The sequence below is a fragment of the Musca domestica genome, unplaced genomic scaffold (genome assembly GCF_030504385.1).
Source record: "Musca domestica strain aabys unplaced genomic scaffold, Musca_domestica.polishedcontigs.V.1.1 37, whole genome shotgun sequence".
Taxonomy (NCBI): domain Eukaryota; kingdom Metazoa; phylum Arthropoda; class Insecta; order Diptera; family Muscidae; genus Musca; species Musca domestica.
Window position 1 is genome coordinate 5,828,628 of NW_026712321.1, and position 24,832 is coordinate 5,853,459.

The following is a 24,832-nucleotide window of genomic DNA, read 5'->3' on the forward strand; positions in this document are numbered from 1 at the left end:
GATATTGACGCATTTTTGAAAATGTGAACTAAAAGTGTACGAAAAGTACTAAATGGTACTAAATTTACTGTTGAGTTTATTGGAATCCTGAAATTTGTATACCCTCAGCCATATGGCTAGAGAGGGTATATATCATTTGATACGGCCAAAACGTGCCTCATCGAATAACGGTTTTAGACCCTAAGTCTCTTTGGACTAAATCTGTTTCGGGACATTTGGAGTCGATTTAGCGATGTCAGTCCGTCTGACTGGTGCATCCGATCTGATCCAAACTTGGTACATCTAATTATTATTGTCAAACTTAGATCGAGTTTGGAGATGGGCAATATTGGTCCACTCCTTCTGGTAACTCCCCCACAAAATGTCAACATTTTCAAGGAAAATAATTTACTGCAAAGAAAGAGAAAGGATAATCCGATTTTGCTCCAACTTTGCAAATCCTAAAATTTGCATCAGTGCTAGGTCATGTGCGAAAATGGACAATATCGGCCCACACCATCAAGTACCTCCCCACAAAGGGTCAAAATTTTTAGTCGATATAGTAAAAAATTTATATCCGCCTTGATCTATTTTGGCCAACTTCGGAGCTTCGGAATCTCCCCTATTAAGGGTCAACATTTTGAATAATCATAACTCATAACTGAGGTGGTCGCCATTTTTTAATAAAAGACATTGAAAAATTTATCTCCAGAAAAATTGAATCCTCCCCCATTGTCCAATGGAACTTTAAAATTAAGGATTTTGAGGATCAGTTTGTATAAAAGGTAAACATTTTCCTATTACTCTTTTCAAAAAAAATGGAATATAATATTTAAAACCTTATAAATCTAAGATAAATCTACCATATGGTACTAATATATGTGAAGTTTTGATTAAAAAAAATTGTTTTGTCTGTTGTAGCTTTTTCGGAAAAATTACACCACTATCTATCCGCATTTAATGGCTTTTACGCAAATAACCTCATCAATTTTCCCGATTTCTTCCGTGATTTCATTGTGTGAAAATTAGTTATCACACACACACGTGCTCATACATGGCTCTTCAGTTAACACACACTCATACAAATTATATACATATATATACACTCCGTGCATGTTTAAGGACCACCAAATCGACAAAATCCCCCCGTATGACCTCAAGTATCTATCATCAATTTATGGCACTTCATTGAGTAAAATGTTAATGACCCACAACCCAGCAAAGCGGAAGAAAGACAACAAAAAGTCGAGATTTGTTATCAGTTTTTCTATAAATCATTGAAAATGTATTTAACTTTTGCCAAGTGTGCTGATGACGTCATTATTGTGTGTTTTTTTCTCTCGTGGGTAAATTTGTGAAATTTTATCGTGAAATGGCATCAAATGGAATGTGTAATAATAATTTATCAAAAAATGGTGGAAGAGGTAGGAAGAGGTAAATAAAAATTATTTAAATAAAATTAAAAATGCTCAGTTATTTTTTCTTTGAAAAGAAAATAAAATTTAATGTTTATTGATAATTGGCAACTCTTTTACTGATTTCATACAAAAATCCTAAAAGTATGCTATGAATTTTTGATTTTTTCATCTTCAAAGAGATTGGAAGAAATATACTTTTTTATTTTTTAAGGGGATATGTAGAAAATGTTCTGTGCCGCGAAGATTATTTTGATCCGGGCCAGGCAAAAGCAGAATTTGTCTATGGAAAAACTTCACCAACTCGAATTTTTCTATAGAAAAACTTCACCAACGCGAATTTCTCTATAGAAAAACTTCACCATCGCGAATTTTTCTATAGAAAATTTTTCTATAGCGAATTTTTCTTTGGAAAAAGTTCACCAACGCGACTTTTTCTATAGAAAAACTTCACCAACGGCAATTTTTCTATAGAAAAACTTCACCAATGGAAATTTTTCTATGGAAAAACTTCACCAACGCGAATTTTTCTTTGGAAAAACTTCACCAACGCGACTTCTTCTATAGAAAAACTTCACCAAAGGCAATTTTTCTATAGAAAAACTTCACCAATGGAAATTTTTCTATGGAAAAACTTCACCAATGGAAATTTTTCTATGGAAAAACTTCACCAATGGAAATTTTTCTATGGAAAAACTTCACCAATGGAAATTTTTCTATGGAAAAACTTCACCAATGGAAATTTTTCTACAGAAAAATTTCACCAATGGGCATTTTTTCTATAGAAAAACTTCACCAATGGAAATTTTTCTATGGAAAAACTTCACCAATGGAAATTTTCCTTTGGAAAAACTTGACCAATGGAAATTTTCCTTTGGAAAAACTTGACCATTGGAAATTTTTCCATAAAAAAACTTCACCAAATGGAAATTTTTCTATAGAAAAATTTCAACAATGGGCATTTTTCTATAGAAAAACTTTACCAATGGGCATTTTTCTATAGAAAAACTTCACCAATGGAAATTTTTCTATAGAAAAACTTCACCAATGGAAAATTTTCTATAGAAAAACTTTACCAATGGAAATTTTCCTTTGGAAAAACTTGACCAATGGAAATTTTTCTATGGAAAAACTTCACCAATGGAAATATTTCTATAGAAAACCTTCACCAATGGAAATTTTTCTTTGGAAAATCTTCACCAATGGAAATTTTTCTATAGAAAAACTTCACCAATGTGAATTTTTCCGTAGAAAAACTTCACCAATGAAAATTTTTCTATGGAAAAAGTTCTATCTATAAGAGGCCCTCTTCAAAATCTCCTATCACCTCAATTCTTATCACCGATCATCTCTTAGCCCTGAACTACTTAAAAAACTCATTTCTTGTAACTTTTTTTTGACTTTACGCTCCACTTTGTTTTGGTAATAATTTTTATTACATTTCAGAAAAGTTACTTCAATCCCAGTTTTTTTAACTTTACTTTTTTCTGTCTTACAGTTTTCAACAAATTTCAACTTTTTCCTTCAACATCTCCAAACACACACACTCACAAACAAACACTCAGCAATAAAGATAAGTGCAGCAAATTTTCCAACGTTTTAAGTTTTCCTCACAAAAAAAGAAAGAAAATACATGAAAAACAAAATTATGCAAAAAGAGACGCGGACAACGCCTCAGTTTCAAAGCGTGTCAGTGTGAAGCACTCACACTCACTGGGTGTTAACCCACTGCTGAAAAGCGAGAGTGTAATTAAAACTGTAGTACCATAATTTTATTTTCCATATGGAGGAAAGGAAAAGTTAATTTTCATTTAAAAATGTTTACGGCCCACCGTAATGATGTTGATTAAAATCTTAAGGAAGCTGTTAGTTAGGCAGCAGAGAAAAAAAGTCGGCAGCAGCTAAGTGGTCAACGGAAGATGAAAGATGGAAGTTTAACACAATTACAACAATTAACAACAATCCATTAAAAACCTCACCAATTGAATTTTTTTCTATAAAAACCAACGCGAATTTTTCTATATAAAAATTCACCAACGCAAATTTTTCTATAAAGAAAATTCACCAATGGCAATTTTTCTATAGAAAATGTTCACCAATGGAAATTTTTCGAAAGAAAAACTTCACCAATTGAAATTTTTCGAAAGAAAAACTTCACCAATTGAAATTTTTCGAAAGAAAAACATCACCAACGCTAATTTTTCTATAGAAAAACTTCACCAACGCTAATTTTTCTATAGAAAAACTTCACCAATGCGAATTTTTCTATAGAAAAACTTTACCAACGCTAATTTTTCTATAGAAAAACTTCACCAATGCGAATTTTTCTATAGAAAAACTTCACCAACGCGAATTTTTCTATAGAAAAACTTCACCAACGAGAATTTTTCTATAGAAAAACTTCACCAACGGAAATTTTTCTCTAGAAAAATATCACCAACGGAAATTTTTTCTCTAGAAAAATATCACCAACGGAAATTTTTCTCTAGAAAAATATCACCAACGGAAATTTTTCTATAGAAAAACTTCACCAACGGAAATTTTTCTATAGAAAAACTTCACCAACGGAAATTTTTCTATAAACTTCACCAACGCGAATTTTTCTATAGTAAAAACTTCACCAACGCGAATTTTTCTATAGAAAAACTTCACCAACGCGAATTTTTCTATAGAAAAACTTCACCAACGCGAATTTTTCTATAGAAAAACTTCACCAACCATCGCGAATTTTTCTATAGAAAAACTTCACCAACCATCGCGAATTTTTCTATAGGAAAACTTCACCAACCATCGCGAATTTTTCTATAGGAAAACTTCACCAACCATCGCGAATTTTTCTATAGGAAAACTTCACCAACCATCGCGAATTTTTCTATAGGAAAACTTCACCAACGCGAATTTTTCTATAGAAAAAGTTCACCAACGAACAGTTTTCTATAGAAAAAGTTCACCAACGAACGTTTTCCTATAGAAAAAGTTCACCAACGCACATTTTCCTATAGAAAAAGTTCACCAACGAACATTTTCCTATAGAAAAAGTTCACCAACGAATATTTTTCTATAGAAAAAGTTCACCAACGAATATTTTTCTATAGAAAAAGTTCACCAACGAATATTTTTCTATAGAAAAAGTTCACCAACGCACATTTTCCTATAGAAAAAGTTCACCAACGAACATTTTCCTATAGAAAAAGTTCACCAACGAATATTTTTCTATAGAAAAAGTTCACCAACGAATATTTTTCTATAGAAAAAGTTCACCAACGAATATTTTTCTATAGAAAAAGTTCACCAACGAATATTTTTCTATAGAAAAAGTTCACCAACGAATATTTTTCTATAGAAAAAGTTCACCAACGAATATTTTTCTATAGAAAAAGTTCACCAACGAATATTTTTCTATAGAAAAAGTTCACCAACGAATATTTTTCTATAGAAAAAGTTCACCAACGAATATTTTTCTATAGAAAAAGTTCACCAACGAATATTTTTCTATAGAAAAAGTTCACCAACGAATATTTTTCTATAGAAAAAGTTCACCAACGAATATTTTTCTATAGAAAAAGTTCACCAACGAATATTTTTCTATAGAAAAACTTCACCAACGAGAATTTTTCTATAGAAAAACTTCACCAACGCCAACACCTATAGAAAAATGTCACCAATGGAAATTTTCCTATAAAAAATGTCACCAATGGAAATTTTCTTATAGAAAAATTTCACTAATGGAAATTTTTTATGGAAAAACTTCACCAATGGAAATATTCTATAGAAAAACTTCACCAATGGAATTTTTTTTCTTAGAAAAATGTCACCAATGGAAATTCTTTTATAAAAAATTTCACCAACGAATGAAAAAAGTTGTTTTTGTCCCCCCATTATACATTCATTCACCCATTAAATCCCAACAAATTAAACTCTTTAACAAAGGCGGGTACTCTTTGGGCCAATCACTCCAAAATTATTAGAATCATGATTGATGAATTATTTCTTTGCCTTAAACGTTCACATGAATTATACAATGTTTAAACAAATTTGAACCCCACTACCAACAACAATATGCAAATAATTCCCCATATGTTAGGGAAATGATAAATGAACTCATGTGTGCAAAAGTCGATTCATGGTGTGTGTGTATGTTGTGGTATTTAAAAGGCAATGCATGCTAAGCCTCTGAATCATAGTCATCTTCAATTTGCTGCTGGAAAAGATATCATCATCAGCATTATTGCTGCTGTCGTCGTCATAAACAGCAGCCTCCTCTCCATCATAATTTCAATGGATTTGACAATGACAGTGACACTTGTTCATATGCTATGGCTTATTTGTGGGGAGAATCAACACGAACAACACAAACAACAACAACTAAAAAGCAATAAACTTTTCAATGATGCACATCAACAACTACGGAAGGGGGCTGATTTTTTGCGGATAGATTATTTGGATTTTTTGTTGTGCATTCTTAAATAGAATGTCAATCAATTGGGGGTAAACGAGAAATGGAGGATAGGATAATAGAAACACATTTCTAAAAATGTTATCATAGAAAAATGTTTATTGTTGAGAATTTTTATGGAAAATTTAAGTTTTTTTATAAACAAATATCCATTAGTGAACTTTTTTTTATAAAAAATGTCTATTGCTGAAGTTTTTTCTGTAGAAAATGTACATTGGTGAACTTTTTCGTTGGAAAAATTTCCATTGGTAAATATTTTCTATCGAAAATTTTCTTTTGGTGGAGATTTTCTATAGAAAAATTTCTTTTTGTGGAGATTTTCTATAGAAAATTTTCTTTTTGTGGAGATTTTCTATAGAAAATTTTCTTTTGGTGAAGATTTTCTTTAGAAAAATTTTCATTGGTGAACTGTTTCTATGGAAAAATTTCGGTTGGTGAACTTTCTCTTTAGGACTTGAACTTTTTCTATAGAAAATTGTTCGTTGGTGAACTTTTACTATAGAAAATTGTTCGTTGGTGAACTTTTTCTATAGAAAATTGTTCGTTGGTGAACTTTTTCTATAGAAAATTGTTCGTTGGTGAACTTTTTCTATAGAAAATTGTTCGTCGGTGAAGTTTTTCTATAGAAAAATTCTCGTTGGTGAAGTTTTTCTATAGAAAAATTCTCGTTGGTGAAGTTTTTCTATAGAAAAATTCTCGTTGGTGAAGTTTTTCTATAGAAAAATTCTCGTTGGTGAAGTTTTTCTATAGAAAAATTCTCGTTGGTGAAGTTTTTCTGTAGAAAAATTCTCGTTGGTGAAGTTTTTCTATAGAAAAATTCTCGTTGGTGAAGTTTTCTATAGAAAAATTCTCGTTGGTGAAGTTTTCTATAGAAAAATTCTCGTTGGTGAAGTTTTCTATAGAAAAATTCTCGTTGGTGAAGTTTTTCTATAGAAAAATTCTCGTTGGTAAAGTTTTTCTATAGAAAAATTCTCGTTGGTAAAGTTTTTCTATAGAAAAATTCTCGTTGGTAAAGTTTTTCTATAGAAAAATTCTCGTTGGTGAAGTTTTTCTATAGAAAAATTCTCGTTGGTGAAGTTTTTCTATAGAAAAATTCGCGTTGGTGAAGTTTTTGTATAGAAAAATTCTCATTGGTGAAGTTTTTCTATAGAAAAATTCGCGTTGGTGAAGTTTTTCTATAGAAAAATTCGCGTTGGTGAAGTTTTTCTATAGAAAAATTCGCGTTTGTGAAGTTTTTCTATAGAAAAATTCGCGTTGGTGAAGTTTTTCTATAGAAAAATTCGTGTTGGTGAAGTTTTTCTATAGAAAAATTCGCGTTGGTGAAGTTTTTATATAGAAAAATTCTCGTTGGTGAAGTTTTTATATAGAAAAATTCTCGTTGGTGAAGTTTTTCTATAGAAAAATTCTCGTTGGTGAAGTTTTTCTATAGAAAAATTCTCGTTGGTGAAGTTTTTCTATAGAAAAATTCTCGTTGGTGAAGTTTTTCTATAGAAAAATTTCCGTTGGTGAACTTTTTCCATAAAAAAATTTCAGTTGGTGTACTTTTTCCATAGAAAAATTTCCGTTAGTGAATTTTTTCCATAGAAAAATTCGCGTTGTTGAACTTTTTCCATATTTTCTATATAAAAAATAGCGTTGTTGAACATTTTCTATAGAAAAATTCGCGTTGTTGAACTTTTTCTGTAGAAAATTTTTCGTTGGTGAACTTTTTCCATAGAAAAATTTCCATTGGTGAACTTTTTCCATAGAAAAATTTTTGTTGGTGAGCTTTATTCATAGAAAAATTTCCGTTGGTGAACTTTTTCCAAAGAAAAATTTCCGTTGGTAAGCTTTATTCATAGAAAAAATTCCGTTGGTGAAATTTTTCTTTAGAACAATTCGCGTTGGTAAACTTTTTCTATAGAAAAACTCGCATTGGTGAACTTTTTCTACAGAAAAATTTCCTCTGTTTAACTTTTTCCATAAAAAAAATCCGTTGTTGAACTTATTCCATAGAAAAATTTACTTTCTTTAACTTCGTTGGTATACTTTTCCACAGAAAAGCTACTGTTTTTTTTAATTTTTATAAAAGTCACCCCATTTCATTTTTTAAATTTTAATGAAAGTGCAAGTTTAATGCCAGCCAACCCCACATTTCCATTTAAAAATACAATTCTCCCCCACAATTTTAAATTAAATTCTTTGTCTGCAATTATTAATTAATTGAATGAATGTACAAAATTCCTGGACATGGCAAAGTTCAAGGCTTAAATAATAAATATTAACAACAACGGAACACTAACAATAAAAACTAACTAGAGGCTAATTGAAACCAATTAAATGGGCGAGAAAGATAATTTTAATAAAGTAGAAAATAACGTTAATGAATAGTAATTTAAATTATTTTCATTGTGAATGCCTAAAAATATGCTCTGAAAATTATGAATAAGCCAAGCATTAAAAATAACAAAAGTCACACACACATGGCTTCTGTGTTGATGAGTGTAGCAGCACAGTGATCATCTAGAAATGTAAATAACGAAGGCATTACATTGCATTGTTATTGCATTCTCTGCTTATGAGTGGGGGTTTAATGAGTAACGGGTGGCTGTGAGAGCAAGAGAAATCCCTTAATTTATTATTTCTTATTGGTATACAAATGCATTGCCCTCTGCCTTAGTCAATCAACTACTCTTATTATGGAGTGTTAAGTAATGGAATGTGGGAGAGATAGAGAAAGCCGGCTCCCCATTGCCGTTACCTATTGCAATACTAATTCATTGCTCCGTGGCTAAGGCAACACACATTGCCTTCTCTGTCTTATTAGGTGTTGAATGTGGGGAGAGTCATGGTTTCCCTTTGCCTAACTCATTGAAACACCAATGCATTGCTCAGTAGGTGGAATAGAAATCTATGCTCTTGCCATGGAGTTTATTATTATGATGTGTTGTAGAGGGAGAAAGAGAGCTCCCCATTAACTCCCCATTTAAATGGTTATGTTGAATCTCTTCGTTTTTCTACTCAGTTACACGACCAAACAATAAATCATATCGTTGTACTCTTGTTGTTTTTGTTTTTCTTTATACGAAGAATGACTAGAAGGGGAGCCACCAATTGGAGTGTGATTTTCCCTTTTGTTAGTTAGGCTCTTGTTAGACGAATGTAATTGTTTCGTGTAAAAACGATGTTGGATTTTCTTTTATGTATGGATTATTGTTGTTGCCAACTTCAATGAGCACAACAGCACGCAGCCCATTACGATGCTGGTACTAAAGCAACACCAAAAAACCACACACCAACAAAATATAGAAAACAAAAGCATAACAAATCTTTTTTTGGTTACAAGACGAAGAAAAAATAACCAACTGAAAATCGCACGCTTTGGTGTTAATTTCAAATGATCAGGCATTGTTTTTATTGTTGTTGATGTTGTGTTTGCGGTGTGATGTGTGTGTGTATGGATCTTCACACTGTTGGTGTTTTATGCTGATGGCCCCAATGTTTGGTTTTTATGTGGCGACTGTTGGTTTTAATATTTTTTCTACTTCGTTTTTTGTTAGCTAAAATATAGACATGATACCCTTTGTTGCTGCTGTCGTTATTATTTGTTATTATAATAATATATTAGCTGGTTAACAATGACAACTACAAAAGAAAACACAAACCTTAAAAACACCATAAAGGAAAATCATAACATCAATTTTTTATGGAGTTGCACAAAAAATAAATGAAAAATGGGGGTCCTTTCGAAAATATTTGCAAGGCCAAAAGAAAAAAATTAACAGAGAAAAATAAATAAATAAATTGGAGAAAAATACGAATATTATTAGATAGACTCAATTATCGAAATATTAAAATATTAAAAATAAGAAATAAAGTTGGATTGAAAAAGTACTCAAGTTATTAAATAGATTTTAATAGTTAAGTGATTTTTTGTTTTGAGTAAAAATTACAAAAATTGGGATGATAAAATAAATCTATGAAAAACGCAAAAAAAAACATTTTTTTGGCCAACCACGATTGAATTTTCATGATTTTATAAACTGTCTAATTAACCCCAAATAATTTGGATTTTTTCATTGCAAAATACAGCCATAAAACGGTAACCTATATTAAAACAGATTGATAATTATGTCCATAATGTTTTGGCAAATTGCATATCCGTGTTAACAACCAATTTTGGCAATGTGGCCAAGTGAAAGTTTTGAAAATTTAGAAAATCTATAATCAGCAAATTAAAAAAAAAATTATTATAAATTTAACATGTGTCTAAAAAATGATAAATAATGGCAAAAAACGAAATTTTTCTATAGAAAAACTTTACCAACGAGAATTTTTCTGTATAAAAATGTGACCAACAATAATTTTTTCAATGGAAAAACTTCACCACCGGAATTTTTTCTGTGGATAAACTTCAACAACGGAATTTTTTCTATGGATAAACTTCTACATTGGAAACTTTTTCATACAAAAACTTCACCAATGGAAATTTTTCTATAGAAAATCTTCACCAACGAGAAATTTTCTATGGAAAATCTTCACCAATGGAAATTCTTCTATAGAAAAATGTCACCAACGAAAATTCTTCTATAGAAAAATGTCACCAACGAGAATTTTTCTATAGAAAAATGTCACCAACGAGAATTTTTCTGTATAGAAAAATGTCACCAACGAGAATTTTTCTGTATAGAATAATGTCACCAACGAGAATTTTTCTGTATAGAATAATGTCACCAACGAGAATTTTTCTGTATAGAAAAATGTCACCAACGAGAATTTTTCTGTATTGAAAAATGTCACCAACGAGAATTTTTCTGTATTGAAAAATGTCACCAACGAGAATTTTTCTGTATAGAAAAATGTCACCAACGAGAATTTTTCTGTATAGAAAAATGTCACCAGCGAGAATTTTTCTGTATAGAAAAATGTCACCAACGAGAAGTTTTTTATAGAAAAATGTCACCAACGAGAAGTTTTCTATAGAAAAATGTCACCAACGAGAAGTTTTCTATTGAAAAATGTCACCAACGAGAAGTTTTCTATAGAAAAATGTCACCAAGTTTTCTATAGAAAAACTTCACCAACGAGAATTTTTCTATAGAAAAACTTCACCAACGAGAATTTTTCTATAGAAAAACTTCACCAACGAGAATTTTTCTATAGAAAAACTTCATCAACGAAAATTTTTCTATAGAAAAATGTCACCAATCGAAAATTTTCTGTAGAAAAATGTCACCAATCGAAAATTTTCTATAGAAAAACTTCACCATTTTTCTATAGAAAAATGTCAGCGACGAGAATTTATCTATAGAAAAATGTCACCAACGCGAATTTTTCTATAGAAAAAGTTCTCAAACAGAAATTTTTCTATAGAAAAACTTCACCAGCCGTAATTTTTGTATAGAAAAACTTCACCAACGGCAATTTTTCTGCAGAAAATTTTCACCAATGAGAAATTTTCTAAAGAAAATTTCACCAATGGAATTTTTTCTCAAAAAAAAACTTCTCCAATTGAAAATTTTCGAAAGGAAATCTGCACCAATCGAAAATTTTCTATGGAAAATCTTCTATACAAAAAGTTCACCAACGAGAATTTTTCTTTGGAAAAAATTCACCAATGGAAAATTTTCTATAGAAAATCTCTTCCAATGTTTCCTTTAATGTATGGTCTTTAGTTTTTTATTTAAAATCCAAAATATTTACCCATTTTTCGTCGCCTTCTCTTTTCCTCCTCTCTGCTTGAAATAATTCCATAATCCCCACATTGTTTTGTGCAATGAAATTCCACTTTGGGTTATTTTTAGTCACAGAAGGAAAGAAATCTATAAATCAATAATTTGTTTCTCGTATTTGGACCTCCTCCGCAAAGCTGGGCATCATGGCAACCACCCTAAGGGAGGAACACCAATAACCTCATTATCGACAAAGCCATCACCATCGTCATCATCAGACTCATCAGATTCATCACCACCATGTCATACATGCAAAAGTACTTGTACGACTCTATGGCTTATCTTCATCTGCATCAGATCCCAACTATTGAACTCTTTTGCTTGCTTGGGGATTTCAACGGCTTCTACTGCAGAAGATGACAATTAAGCTTTGGATGTGACTTTGATGCTGATGCTGATGGCGATGGGGTTGTCGTTGATGGGTCTTTGCCGAGCTGAGTCGTCGCCTGCCGTTGACGATAACATTGATTGGAATTGATAATTCTGACTTGACAATTTTTCTTTTTTTTTCTCAAATGGCAGATTTGGTTGGTTTGGCTACCGGGCAGCCATTATAAAGCCATTAAATGAAATGACAATTTTTTTTTTTTTGTAATTTTTTCAATATTTCACACACTCACGAAACTTTGCCACTTTTGCTTTTTGAGCCACTAATTTGTCACCATTTTGGCCATGAATTTCATTTTTTGCTAATGGAAAAGGGCCAAATGAAAAACTTTCACAGCCATTTTATTGATTCTCATCAATAAATTTTCCACCTCTTTTCACTCTTTAATTTTGACACTTTCGAACTCTTTTGGCTGGGTCTCCGGGACCTTTTTTGTATTCACTCCGTTAACGTGTCAATCGCGCGCGCCTTGTTCGTTTTCTATGGAAATCCTGCATTAAACTGAAATAAAAAAATTCATTTAAAAAAGATTCACTTAGGGATGCCATGGCAGGCCCGGCCGCAGTGACTAAATGAGCAGCAAATGAATGGCATATTTGTCAAACATGTGGTAGCATTTATTGGTGTTGTTGTTGTTATTTTTGTTGGTAGAATGGTTTGTGGTGTTTGTTTGAATATTTAGTGGCCTCCCCATCATTTCTTCATCTCACTGCCCTCATCATATAGCAGGGCAGACAGAACGTACAAAGAGTGTAACAATGCCACCAGAATGCCTGCTTGTCAGACAGACACAACTTTCTTGGCTGGGGGTAAAAGGCAACGTCACAGCAGACATCGTCATCACTGGTATCAGCATCAGCGTCATTATCATTGCCGTCATCATCATCATCATCGACATTGTCATTGCCACACTCATTTCTGTGTGTGTCATTACACATGACAAACCCCTGCCATTAAGGCACATACTTACAACTGGCTCACACCCCCTCATAAAATGTCATCACAGGCACAAACACCCGCACACAAGGAAAAAACATTGAAATTTAATGGGGAAATAAAGAAACAGTGGAGCCAAGGCAGGATCATAAAAATGTTGCAAAAGATTTTCTATAGAAAAATTTGCGTTGGTGAAGTGCTTCTATAGAAAAATTTTCCTTGGTGAAGTGTTTCTATACAAAAATGTTCGTTGGTGAAGTTTTTCCATAGAAAAATGTTCGTTGGTGAAGTTTTTCTATAGAAAAATTCGCGTTGGTGAAGTTTTTCTATAGAAAAATTCTCGTTGGTGAAGTTTTTCTATAGAAAAATTCTCGTTGGTGAAGTTTTTCTATAGAAAAATTCTCGTTGGTGAAGTTTTTCTATAGAAAAATTCTCGTTGGTGATGTTTTTCTATAGAAAAATTCTCGTTGGTGACATTCTTCTATAGAAAAATTCTCGTTGGTGACATTCTTCTATAGAAAAATTCTCGTTGGTGACATTCTTCTATAGAAAAATTCTCGTTGGTGACATTCTTCTATAGAAAAATTCTCGTTGGTGACATTCTTCTATAGAAAAATTCTCGTTGGTGACATTCTTCTATAGAAAAATTCTCGTTGGTGACATTCTTCTATAGAAAAATTCTCGTTGGTGACATTTTTCTATAGAAAAATTCTCGTTGGTGACATTTTTCTATAGAAAAATTCTCGTTGGTGACATTTTTCTATAGAAAAATTCTCGTTGGTGACATTTTTCTATAGAAAAATTCTCGTTGGTGACATTTTTCTATAGAAAAATTCTCGTTGGTGACATTTTTCTATGGAAAAATTCTCGTTGGTGAAGTTTTTCTATGGAAAAATTCTCGTTGGTGAAGTTTTTCTATGGAAAAATTCTCGTTGGTGAAGTTTTTCTATGGAAAAATTCTCGTTGGTGAAGTTTTTCTATGGAAAAATTCTCGTTGGTGAAGTTTTTCTATGGAAAAATTCTCGTTGGTGAAGTTTTTCTATGGAAAATTCCCGTTGGTGAAGTTTTTCTATAGAAAAATTCCCATTGGTGAAGTTTTTCTATAGAAAAATTCTCGTTGGTGAAGTTTTTCTATAGAAAAATTCTCGTTGGTGAAGTTTTTCTATAAAAAAAATCCCGTTGGTGACATTTTTCTATAGAAAATTTTCCATTGGTGAAGTTTTTCTATAGAAAAATTTCCATTGGTGAACTTTTTCTACAGAAAAATTTCCATTGCTGAACTTTTTCTATAGAAAAATTTCCATTGCTGAACTTTTTCTATAGAAAAATTTCCATTGGTGAACTTTTTCTATAGAAAAATTTCCATTGGTGAACTATTTCTATAGAAAAATTTCCATTGGTGAACTTTTTCTATAGAAAAATTTCCATTGGTGAACTTTTTCTATAGAAAAATTTCCATTGGTGAACTTTTTCTATAGAAAAATTTCCATTGGTGAAGTTTCTCTATATAAAAATTTCCATTGGTGGAGTTTTTTAAAGAAAATTTTCCATTGGTGAAGTTTTTCTATAGAAAAATTGCCGTTGGTGAATTTTTTCCATAACAAAAATTCCGTTGGTGAACTTTTTCTATAGAAAAATTTCCATTGGTGAACTTTTTCTATAAAAAAAATTCCATTGGTGAACGCCGTTGGTGCAGAAAAATTGCCTTTGGTGAAGTTTTTCTATAGAAAAAATTCTCGTTGGTGAAGTTTTTCTATAGAAAATTTCTCGTTGCTGACGTTTTTCTATAGAAAATTTCTCGTTGCTGACATTTTTCTATAGAAAAATCATCGTTGGTGAAGTTTTTCTATAGAAAAATCATCGTTGGTGAAGTTTTTCTATAGAAAAATCATCGTTGGTGAAGTTTTTCTATAGAAAAATCATCGTTGGTGAAGTTTTTCTATAGAAAAATTCCCATTGGTGACATTTTTCTATAGAAAAATTCGCGATGGTGACATTTTTCTATAGAAAAATTCCCATTGGTGACATTTTTCTATAGAAAAATTCTCGTTGGTGAACTTTTTCTATAGAAAAAAATCCATTGGTGAAGTTTTTCTATAGAAAAATTCTCGTTGGTGAACTTTTTCTATAGAAAAAAATCCATTGATGAAGTTTTTCTATAGAAAAAAGTCCATTGGTGAAGTTTTTCTATAGAAAAAAGTCCATTGGTGAACTTTTTCTATAGAAAAATTTTCATTGGTGAACTTTTTCTATAGAAAAATTTCCATTGGTGACATTTTTCTATAGAAAAATTTCCATTGGTGACATTTTTCTATAGAAAAATTTCCATTGGAGAAGTTTTTCTATAGAAAAATTTCCATTGGTGAACTTTTTCTATAGAAAAAATTCCATTGGTGAACTTTTTCTATAGAAAAAATTCCATTGGTGAACTTTTTCTATAGAAAAAATTCCATTGGTGAATTTTTCTATAGAAAAATTCTCGTTGGTGAAGTTTTTCTATAGAAAAATTCTCGTTGGTGAAGTTTTTCTATAGAAAAATTCTCGTTGGTGAAGTTTTTCTATAGTAAAAATTCCATTGGTGAAATTTTTCTATGGTAAAAATTCCATTGGTGAAGTTTTTCTATAGAAAAATTTCCATTGAAGTTTTTCTTTTTTGAGCCACTGTATTTCCAAAGAACTCAATATTATTCCTCAACTCCACCCCTCCCGTTTTTGCGGAAAATCTCCGCAGAAAAACGATGATGTCAAAAAGGTTTCGCATGTTACGCATTAAACTTGCCGCGGATGTCAGCCAGCCTCCGCCATACCTCCCGAACAGATGGTTGGTTGTTCCTAACCCAAATTTCTATTTTTAGCACAATACTGGAAAAATTGTGTCTCAGAGCAAAAAAAAGGAAGAGTATTAGAGAATTACAATCAGGCGTGTGAAGATAAAAGCCGTTCAGAAGGCAAATTTAAATTTTTCTTCTTTTTTTGTGCACCTGAATTTAAAATTTGAAAATAGAGCAGAACAAAGGTGAGGAGGATGAGAGTCAAGGATCGAAAAGATGGAAAGTTGAGTTTGAGAGAGAGAGAGAGAGAGGGGAATTATTTTTAAAAGTTGAATTTTTTAGGGGAAATATTTTCGTGGCGATTTTTAAAGAAATTGTCGATATTTTTTATTTTCGTTTTATGAAAATCCTCCAAATGTTGAAATTTGTTTTCTGAAAATCCCCTATTAATTTTCACCTATTTATATTCATATGTACGTTGGGATATACATATTTGCATACATATATGTATATATCAAATCAAATGGCTTTTATATGAATTTCAAAATCATAAAATTCATATTTCATCGTGGCTTGTGTTCCAATGCTGACTGGCTGGGTGGCTGGCAGTTTGGCCCTGCCCTGCTCTACACAGCTCTGCAATGTTTATTTAATTAAAAAAGTTTTTCAATTACCATTCAAACAAAGCATTTGTTTTATTCCACTCAAATATTAAAAAAAAAAACCAACACAACTTAAATCGTGTTTACGAAATTTCGGTTAATCCTGCTCTTTGTGCAATTTTTTGTATAATTTTCTCGGTATTATTTGGTTAAAATAAAATTGAAATAAAAAAAAATATTTTGAAATAATCCCCATCCACCCTCTACTCATTGCGAGGGTAAAAACTATTTGCAGTCGTCATGGTCTCTCTATTTTTTTTTTTTTTTCTTCTCTGTTTACCTGCGACCTTTGATGGTTAAGCAGTTTTTTATGCTCTGTTTAGATGGCTAAAGAAGGTCAAGCCCAGCCAGCCATCCAGCCAATGAAAAAAAGAAATGTACAGCCGCAATTGAGATGTGCCAATGCAGGGGGAGTGAGAAAGGGAGGGGTGAGAGCATTGCAAATCTACAAAAACTGAAATACAAATATTTGAAAAGGATAAAAATCTATTTAGCCAAACATGATATCATCCATGTATTTGTATTTATCCGGACCGGGCAAATTGCTTTTATGTCCTTTGGCATTTGTTGCCTGGGGAAATACATGCATGCATCCACATGTATTTCACCTTGGGCGTATTATAAATGTTGAAGCAATTAAAGATAAATGATGACAGAAAAAGAATGACAACAAATGGCGAAAAGGGAAATTAAATTCTAGACAAAAAGGTTCATCGATGAACATTTTCAAAAGGAAAAAGTTCAGTGGGGAACTGTTTCTAAATGAAAAAGTTCAGTGATGAACTTTTTCTATACGAAGAAGTTTAGAGATGAAATGTTTCTATACGAAAAATTTCAGTGACAAACTTTTATCTACGAAAAAGTCCAGTGACGAACTTTTTCTATACGAAAAAGTTCAGTGTCGATTTTTTTCGAAACGAAACATTTTGGTGCCGAACTTTTTCTATACGAAACATAAATGAAAAAGTTCAGTAATGAACTGTTTCTATACAAAGCAGTTCAGTGTCGAACTTTTTCTGTACGAACAAATTCAGTGTCGACCTTTCTCTATGCGAAAAAGTTCATTGCCGAACTATATATATGCGAAAAAGTTCAGTGCCGAACTATATCAGTACGAAAAAATTCAGTGTCAAACATTTTCTATACAAAAAAGTTCAGTAACGAACTGTTTCTATGTTACGAAAAAGTTCAGTAACGAACTGTTTCTATACGAAAAAGTTCAGTAACGAACTGTTTCTATGTTACGAAAAAGTTCAGTAACGAACTGTTTCTATACGAAAAAGTTCAGTAACGAACTGTTTCTATACGAAAAAGTTCAGTAACGAACTGTTTCTATACGAAAAAGTTTAGTAACTAACTGTTTCTATACGAAAAAGTTCAGTTTCGAACTTCTTCTATACGAAAAAGATCAGTGTCGAACTACTTCTATACGAAAAAGTTCAGTGTCGAACTTCTTCTATACGAAAAAGTTCAGTGTCGAACTTCTTCTATACGAAAAAGTTCAGTGTCGAACTTCTTCTATACGAAAAAGTTCAGTGTCGAACTTCTTCTATACGAAAAAGTTCAGTGACGAACTTTATCTATACGAAAAAGTTCAGTGACGAACTTTATCTATACGAAAAAGTTCAGTGACGAACTTTATCTATACGAAAAAGTTCAGTGCCGAACTTTTTCTATACGAAAAAGTTCAGTGCCGAAATTTTTCTATACGAAAAAGTTCAGTGTCGAACTTTTTCTATACGAAAAAGTTCAGTGCCGAAATTTTTCTATACGAAAAAGTTCAGTGTCGAACTTTTTCTATACGAAAAAGTTCAGTGCCGAACTTTTTCTATACGAAAAAGTTCAGTGCCGAACTTTTTCTATACGAAAAAGTTCAGTGCCGAACTTTTTCTATACGAAAAAGTTCAGTGCCGAACTTTTTCTATACGAAAAAGTTCAGTGCCGAACTTTTTCTATACGAAAAAGTTCAGTGCCGAGCTTTTTCTATACGAAAAAGTTCAGTGCCGAACTTTTTCTATACGAAAAAGTTCAGTGCCGAACTTTTTCTATACGAAAAAGTTCAGTGCCGAACTTTTTCTATAGGAAAAAGTTCAGTGCCGAACTTTTTCTATACGAAAAAGTTCAGTTATGAACTGTTTGCATAAGAAAAAGAAAAAGTTCAGTGACGCACTGTTTTCTTACGAAAAGTTCAGTGTCGAACTTCCTCTATGCGAAAAAGCTCAGTGATGAACTGTTTCCATACGAAAAAATTAATTGATACACTGTTTCTATACGAAAAATTCCACGATACCTTTTCTATACGAAAAAAAAACGCAAGACTTCTCCCATACGAAAAAGTCCACAAAACATGTTTCCTACGAAGAAGTCCAATATATTTTTCAATACAAAAAGTAGACACTTTAAAGATCTCTTAAATGTCCTCTTTGCATCCTTATCCTTTGTCGAGAAGCCCTGTGACTTAGAAGGCCTTCTACTTTATCACTTATCATAAAATCTCCCTCCTGGTTTTGTTCTATGCCATATCTCACAGAAATTATTTGCTTGTCCTTCATGCCATAGACCTCCAGAGGTCTACAATACCCAGCCGAATTCCATATGCCCTCCCTTTACACATTAGTCCTTGTAGGCCGGCTTTCATAACTATTTTGTTTTTATTAGCCATCAGTGCCACACAAAAAACCTCCTGTTTCAGCTAAAAAACTTTTGTTTACCATATTTGGCCAAAACATTAGCCGTCGAGTTGGGAGAGGGATTGCACAACCAAACACATCCTAATATAGTTGACTAGGTCAGTGGAATTTCTCAAAATCCTTGCTCAACGCAAAGAGAGTTATGCCGAGAGTTTTGAAACAAAGCATGGATGCGCATCAAAACTCCATGACATGAACCTTCAAATGTTGCTGCAACATTTTGCTCATTTTCCGAAGAGCGCATGCCCGTATTTCGAAGTTTCCCCTCTCAGTTTTCCTTGACCTTGAAAATGGTCCAGTATGGCAACAAACCTACAAACAATAACAACAGCCAATATGGCCTGGAGTCATATATATTTTGTCATGGGGTTTTTGTTTTTATGAATTCAGACATGGATAATAAAAACAACGTTGCAGGTGGAATGAACGATTGCATGTGCCGACCAAGCAGTCAGCCAGCCAACATCTCATCCCAGCCAAAACTTCGTCCTCTGAGAGAAAGAGAAAGTGAGGAAAATTTAATAAACGAGAACAACAGCAACTTTGAACTTCGACATATATATGTTGGCTTTACCCTTGAAATCGGAAGCAGAGAATTAAACTTTAAAACGGAAATGAAACAGAGTCCGTTTCTTTGTATGTATGGATACTTCAAATGAAGTATATGGAAGTTTCCAGGGCATTCAAGAGGGATTATGATTCAATTATTAGTTTCATTTTATGATACCAATTAAAAAAAGATACGACAAAAGTTTTATCTGAGATTCTTTAGAGAAAAAGTTCGTGGAGGGATTTTTTTCTACGGAAAATTCTAATAGACTTCTTCGTATAAAAAAAGTCTACTGGACTTTTCGCAAAGAAAAAGTCCGTTGGACTATTCATATAAAAAGTTTAGAAGACTATACAAACAGTTTATCACTGAACTTTTTCGTAAAGAAAAAGTTTGGCACTAAACTTTTTCGTATAGAAATAGATCGGCACTGAACTTTTACGAATAGAAATAGTTCGGCACTGAACTTTTTCATATAGAAAAAGTTCGGCACTGAACATTTTCGTATAGAAAAAGTTCGGCACTGAACATTTTCGTATAGAAAAAGTTCGGCACTGAACATTTTCGTATAGAAAAAGTTCGGTACTGAACTTTTTGGTATAGAAAAAGTTCGGCACTGAACTTTTTGGTATAGAAAAAGTTCGGCACTGAACTTTTTGGTATAGAAAAAGTTCGGCACTGAACTTTTTGGTATAGAAAAAGTTCGGCACTGAACTTTTTCGAATAGAAATAGTTCGGCACTGAACTTTTTCATATAGAAAAAGTTCGGCACTGAACATTTTCGTATAGAAAAAGTTCGGCACTGAACATTTTCGTATAGAAAAAGTTCGGCACTGAACATTTTCGTATAGAAAAAGTTCGGCACTGAACATTTTCGTATAGAAAAAGTTCGGTACTGAACTTTTTGGTATAGAAAAAGTTCGGCACTGAACTTTTTGGTATAGAAAAAGTTCGGCACTGAACTTTTTGGTATAGAAAAAGTTCGGCACTGAACTTTTTGGTATAGAAAAAGTTCGGTACTGAACTTTTTGGTATAGAAAAAGTTCGCCACTGAACTTTTTCGTATAGAAACAGTTCGCCACTGAACTTTTTCGTATAGAAACAGTTCGCCACTGAACTTTTTCGTATAGAAACAGTTCGCCACTGAACTTTTTCGTATAGAAAAATTTCGTCACTGAACTGTTTCGTATAGAAAAAGTTCATCACTGAACTGTTTCGTATAGAAAAAGTTCGTCACTGAACTTTTTCGTATAGAAATATTCGTCACTGAAAATTTTCGTATAGAAAAAGTTCTGCACTGAACTTTTTGGTATAGAAAAAGTTCTGCACTGAACTTTTTCGTATAGGAAATGTTCTGCACTGAACTTTTTCGTATAGGAAATGTTCTGCACTGAACTTTTTGGTATAGAAAAAGTTCGGCACTGAACTTTTTGGTATAGAAAAAGTTCGGCACTGAACTTTTTGGTATAGAAAAAGTTCGGCACTGAACTTTTTCGAATAGAAATAGTTCGGCACTGAACATTTTCGTATAGAAAAAGTTCGCCACTGAACTTTTTCGTATAGAAACAGTTCGCCACTGAACTTTTTCGTATAGAAAAATTTCGTCACTGAATTTTTTCGTATAGAAACAGTTCGACAGTGAACTTTTTCGTATAGAAGCAATTCGGCACTGAACTGTTTCGTATAGTAAAAGTTCATCACTGAACTGTTTCGTATAGAAAAAGTTCATCACTGAACTGTTTCGTATAGAAAAAGTTCGTCACTGAACTTTTTCGTATAGAAATATTCGTCACTGAAAATTTTCGTATAGAAAAAGTTCTGCACTGAACTTTTTGGTATAGAAAAAGTTCTGCACTGAACTTTTTCGTATAGGAAATGTTCTGCACTGAACTTTTTCGTATAGAAAAAGCTCATTGCTGAACTATTTCGTATAGAACAAGTTCATCGCTGAACTTTTTAATTAACGAATATTATTTTCAAATTAATTCCATAATTTCTCCCCATAATATCCAAATGACATCATTTTAATTGCAAATACTCGGCCGCTTAGAATTCATAGAAAGTACATTTCAATAAAACAATTTAAATATTCTTCTAATCGGATTGGGGTCTTGTTAGATCCATACGCTTTTTGTTTTTTTTTTTCCTCTCGTTGAGATGTCTTGCCAAATATGATGCCACCCAAAGCGAATGGGCCTTAAAAGGCATATGGCAAATGAATATTCGCTTGCTCTTATTTTTAATGGCATCCAATTTTTTTGTTCAGCTTAATAGTTATTCCATTTGCGGAAGGTCGTTGTAGTATTTGACATTTCAGTTCATTTCATTTTATTTTCTCTTCTCTCTCCTCTTTCCCGAATCGCATCTTTGTGCTATCCATCCCAGAGGCGAAATATCGTAGGTCTTAAGTAAATATTTACTGATAGCCTGTCTAAACAGTACATTTGAATTTCAAATTAATTCAGTTACAGAGCCGACGAAAGAAAAAACTGTACTGTAAGGCAAACATATAATTTGAAACATTTACATTTTTAACAATTTTTTTTTTTCGAAAATAAACGAACCCATCTGCCACTCAGCGGCCTTCCTAGGTTGGTGTGCCCCGGGGATTGTTTAGATTTCATTAACATTTGTGTAGTTTTATTGTTACACAAATTTTATAGAGAACAATAATGTAAACAACAAAGTGAAGGTCATTTGGAATTATTGTAATTCGATTCAAATGCAAATCTTGATCGGAAGGTAAACCATGAATTTCTTTCTGAAAAAAAAAAATCGTTGATGATTTGTTTTTTTTTTTTTGGATTGGAAAATATTTCACGTTTCTTAAATTGATAACAAGAATTCAATAATTTTCCTATCAATAACTTGGATAGGAGACTAAGTCTACCCATAGAAAATTTCGTGAAGACTAAGTTTTTTATATGGATAACCTGGTGGAGACTAAGTTTGTATGTAGAAAACTTTGTGGAGACTTTGTTTTGCTATGGAAAACTTGGTGGAAAGTAAGTTCTCCTATGGAAAATTAACTGGAGACTTGGGAAAACTTGGTGAAGACCCCGAATTTCAGTAGGAAACTTAGTGGAGACTAAGTATTTCTATAGAAAACTTAGTGGAGACTAAGTATTTCTATAGAAAACTTAGTGGAGACTAAGTATTTCTATAGAAAACTTAGTGGAGACTAAGTATTTCTATAGAAAACTCGGTGGAGACTAAGTATTTCTATAGAAAACTCGGTGGAGACTAAGTATTTCTATAGAAAACTCGGTGGAGACTAAGTATTTCTATAGAAAACTTAGTGGAGACTAAGTATTTCTATAGAAAACTTAGTGGAGACTAAGTATTTCTATAGAAAACTAAGTGGAGACTAAGTATTTCTATAGAAAACTTAGTGGAGACTAAGTATTTCTATAGAAAACTTAGTGGAGACTAAGTATTTCTATAGAAAACTTAGTGGAGACTAAGTATTTCTATAGAAAACTTAGTGGAGACTAAGTATTTCTATAGAAAACTTAGTGGAGACTAAGTATTTCTATAGAAAACTCGGAGGAGACTGAGTATTTCTATAGAAAACTTAGTGGAGACTAAGTATTTCTATAGAAAACTTAGTGGAGACTAAATATTTCTATAGAAAACTAAGTGGAGACTAAGTATTTCTATAGAAAACTTAGTGGAGACTAAGTATTTTTATAGAAAACTTAGTGGAGACTAAGTATTTCTATAGAAAACTTAGTGGAGACTAAGTATTTCTATAGAAAACTTAGTGGAGACTAAGTATTTCTATAGAAAACTCGGAGGAGACTGAGTATTTCTATAGAAAACTCGGTGGAGACTAAGTATTTCTATAGAAAACTCGGTGGAGACTAAGTATTTCTATAGAAAACTCGGTGGAGACTAAGTATTTCTATAGAAAACTTAGTGGAGACTAAGTATTTCTATAGAAAACTTAGTGGAGACTAAGTATTTCTATAGAAAACTAAGTGGAAACTAAGTATTTCTAGAGAAAACTTAGTGGAGACTAAGTATTTCTATAGAAAACTTAGTGGAGACTAAGTATTTCTAGAGAAAACTTAGTGGAGACTAAGTATTTCTATAGAAAACTTAGTGGAGACAAAGTATTTCTATAGAAAACTTAGTGGAGACTACGAATTTATATAGAAAACTAGTGGAGACTAAGTATTTCTATAGAAAACTTAGTGGAGACTAAGTATTTCTAGAGAAAACTTAGTGGAGACTAAGTATTTCTATAGAAAACTTTGTGGAGACTAAGTATTTCTATAGAAAACTTTGTGGAGACTAAGTATTTCGATAGAAAACTTAGTGGAGACTAAGTATTTCTATAGAAAACTTAGTGGAGACTAAGTATTTCTATAGAAAACTTAGTGGAGACTAAGTATTTCTATAGAAAAGTTAGTGGAGACTAAGTATTTCCATAGAAAACTTAGTGGAGACTAAGTATTTCTATAGAAATACTTGGTTTTAGTGGAGACTAAGTATTTCTATAGAAAACTTAGTGGAGACTAAGTATTTCTATATAGAAAACTTAGTGGAGACTAAGTATTTCTATATAGAAAACTTAGTGGAGACTAAGTATTTCTATATAGAAAACTTAGTGGAGACTAAGTATTTCTATATAGAAAACTTAGTGGAGACTAAGTATTTCTATATAGAAAACTTAGTGGAGACTAAGTATTTCTATATAGAAAACTTAGTGGAGACTAAGTATTTCTATATAGAAAACTTAGTGGAGACTAAGTATTTCTATATAGAAAACTTAGTGGAGACTAAGTATTTCTATATAGAAAACTTAGTGGAGACTAAGTTTTCCTATAGAAAACTTAGTGGAGACTAAGTTTTCCTATAGAAAACTTAGTGGAGACTAAGTTTTCCTATAGAAAACTTAGTGGAGACTAAGTTTTCCTATAGAAAACTTAGTGGAGACTAAGTTTTCCTATAGAAAACTTAGTGGAGACTAAGTTTTCCTATAGAAAACTTAGTGGAGACCACGAATTTTTATATAAATCTTAGTGGAGACCATAAAGTTCAGAAGGTAAGCCATGATTTTTTTTTCAGAAAAAAAACTTTCGTTGTTATTTTTTTTTTGTTTTTTTTTTTGGCATTGGAAAATTTTTCACGGTTCTTAAATTGATTAAAAGAATTCAATAATTTTCGTATCGAAAATGAATAAATTCTCTCCAAAGTTGTAGTTTTAGTTTTTGCAAATTCTCCTCAGTCTGGATTGCTCTGCTCATCCTCAAATATGACCGGTACTTA

General features: G+C 32.1%; 1 protein-coding gene across 2 annotated transcripts in view; it reads right to left on the reverse strand.

Annotated features, from left to right (window-relative positions):
* The window catches only part of LOC101890135 (bromodomain-containing protein DDB_G0270170), a 218,486-nt gene that overhangs the window by 142,107 nt on the left and 51,547 nt on the right, over positions 1–24,832 (reverse strand). Inside the window, exon 1 of one of the 2 annotated variants that reach the window (XM_059126234.1) lies at positions 11,533–12,452. The exons of the other annotated variant lie outside the window; for it this stretch is intronic. Within the exon in view, the coding sequence (XP_058982217.1) occupies positions 11,533–11,594 (62 nt within the window). The 5' untranslated portion in view covers positions 11,595–12,452. Of the gene's footprint in view, positions 1–11,532; positions 12,453–24,832 lie in introns of those variants that run through there. 2 annotated transcript variants of the gene reach the window in all.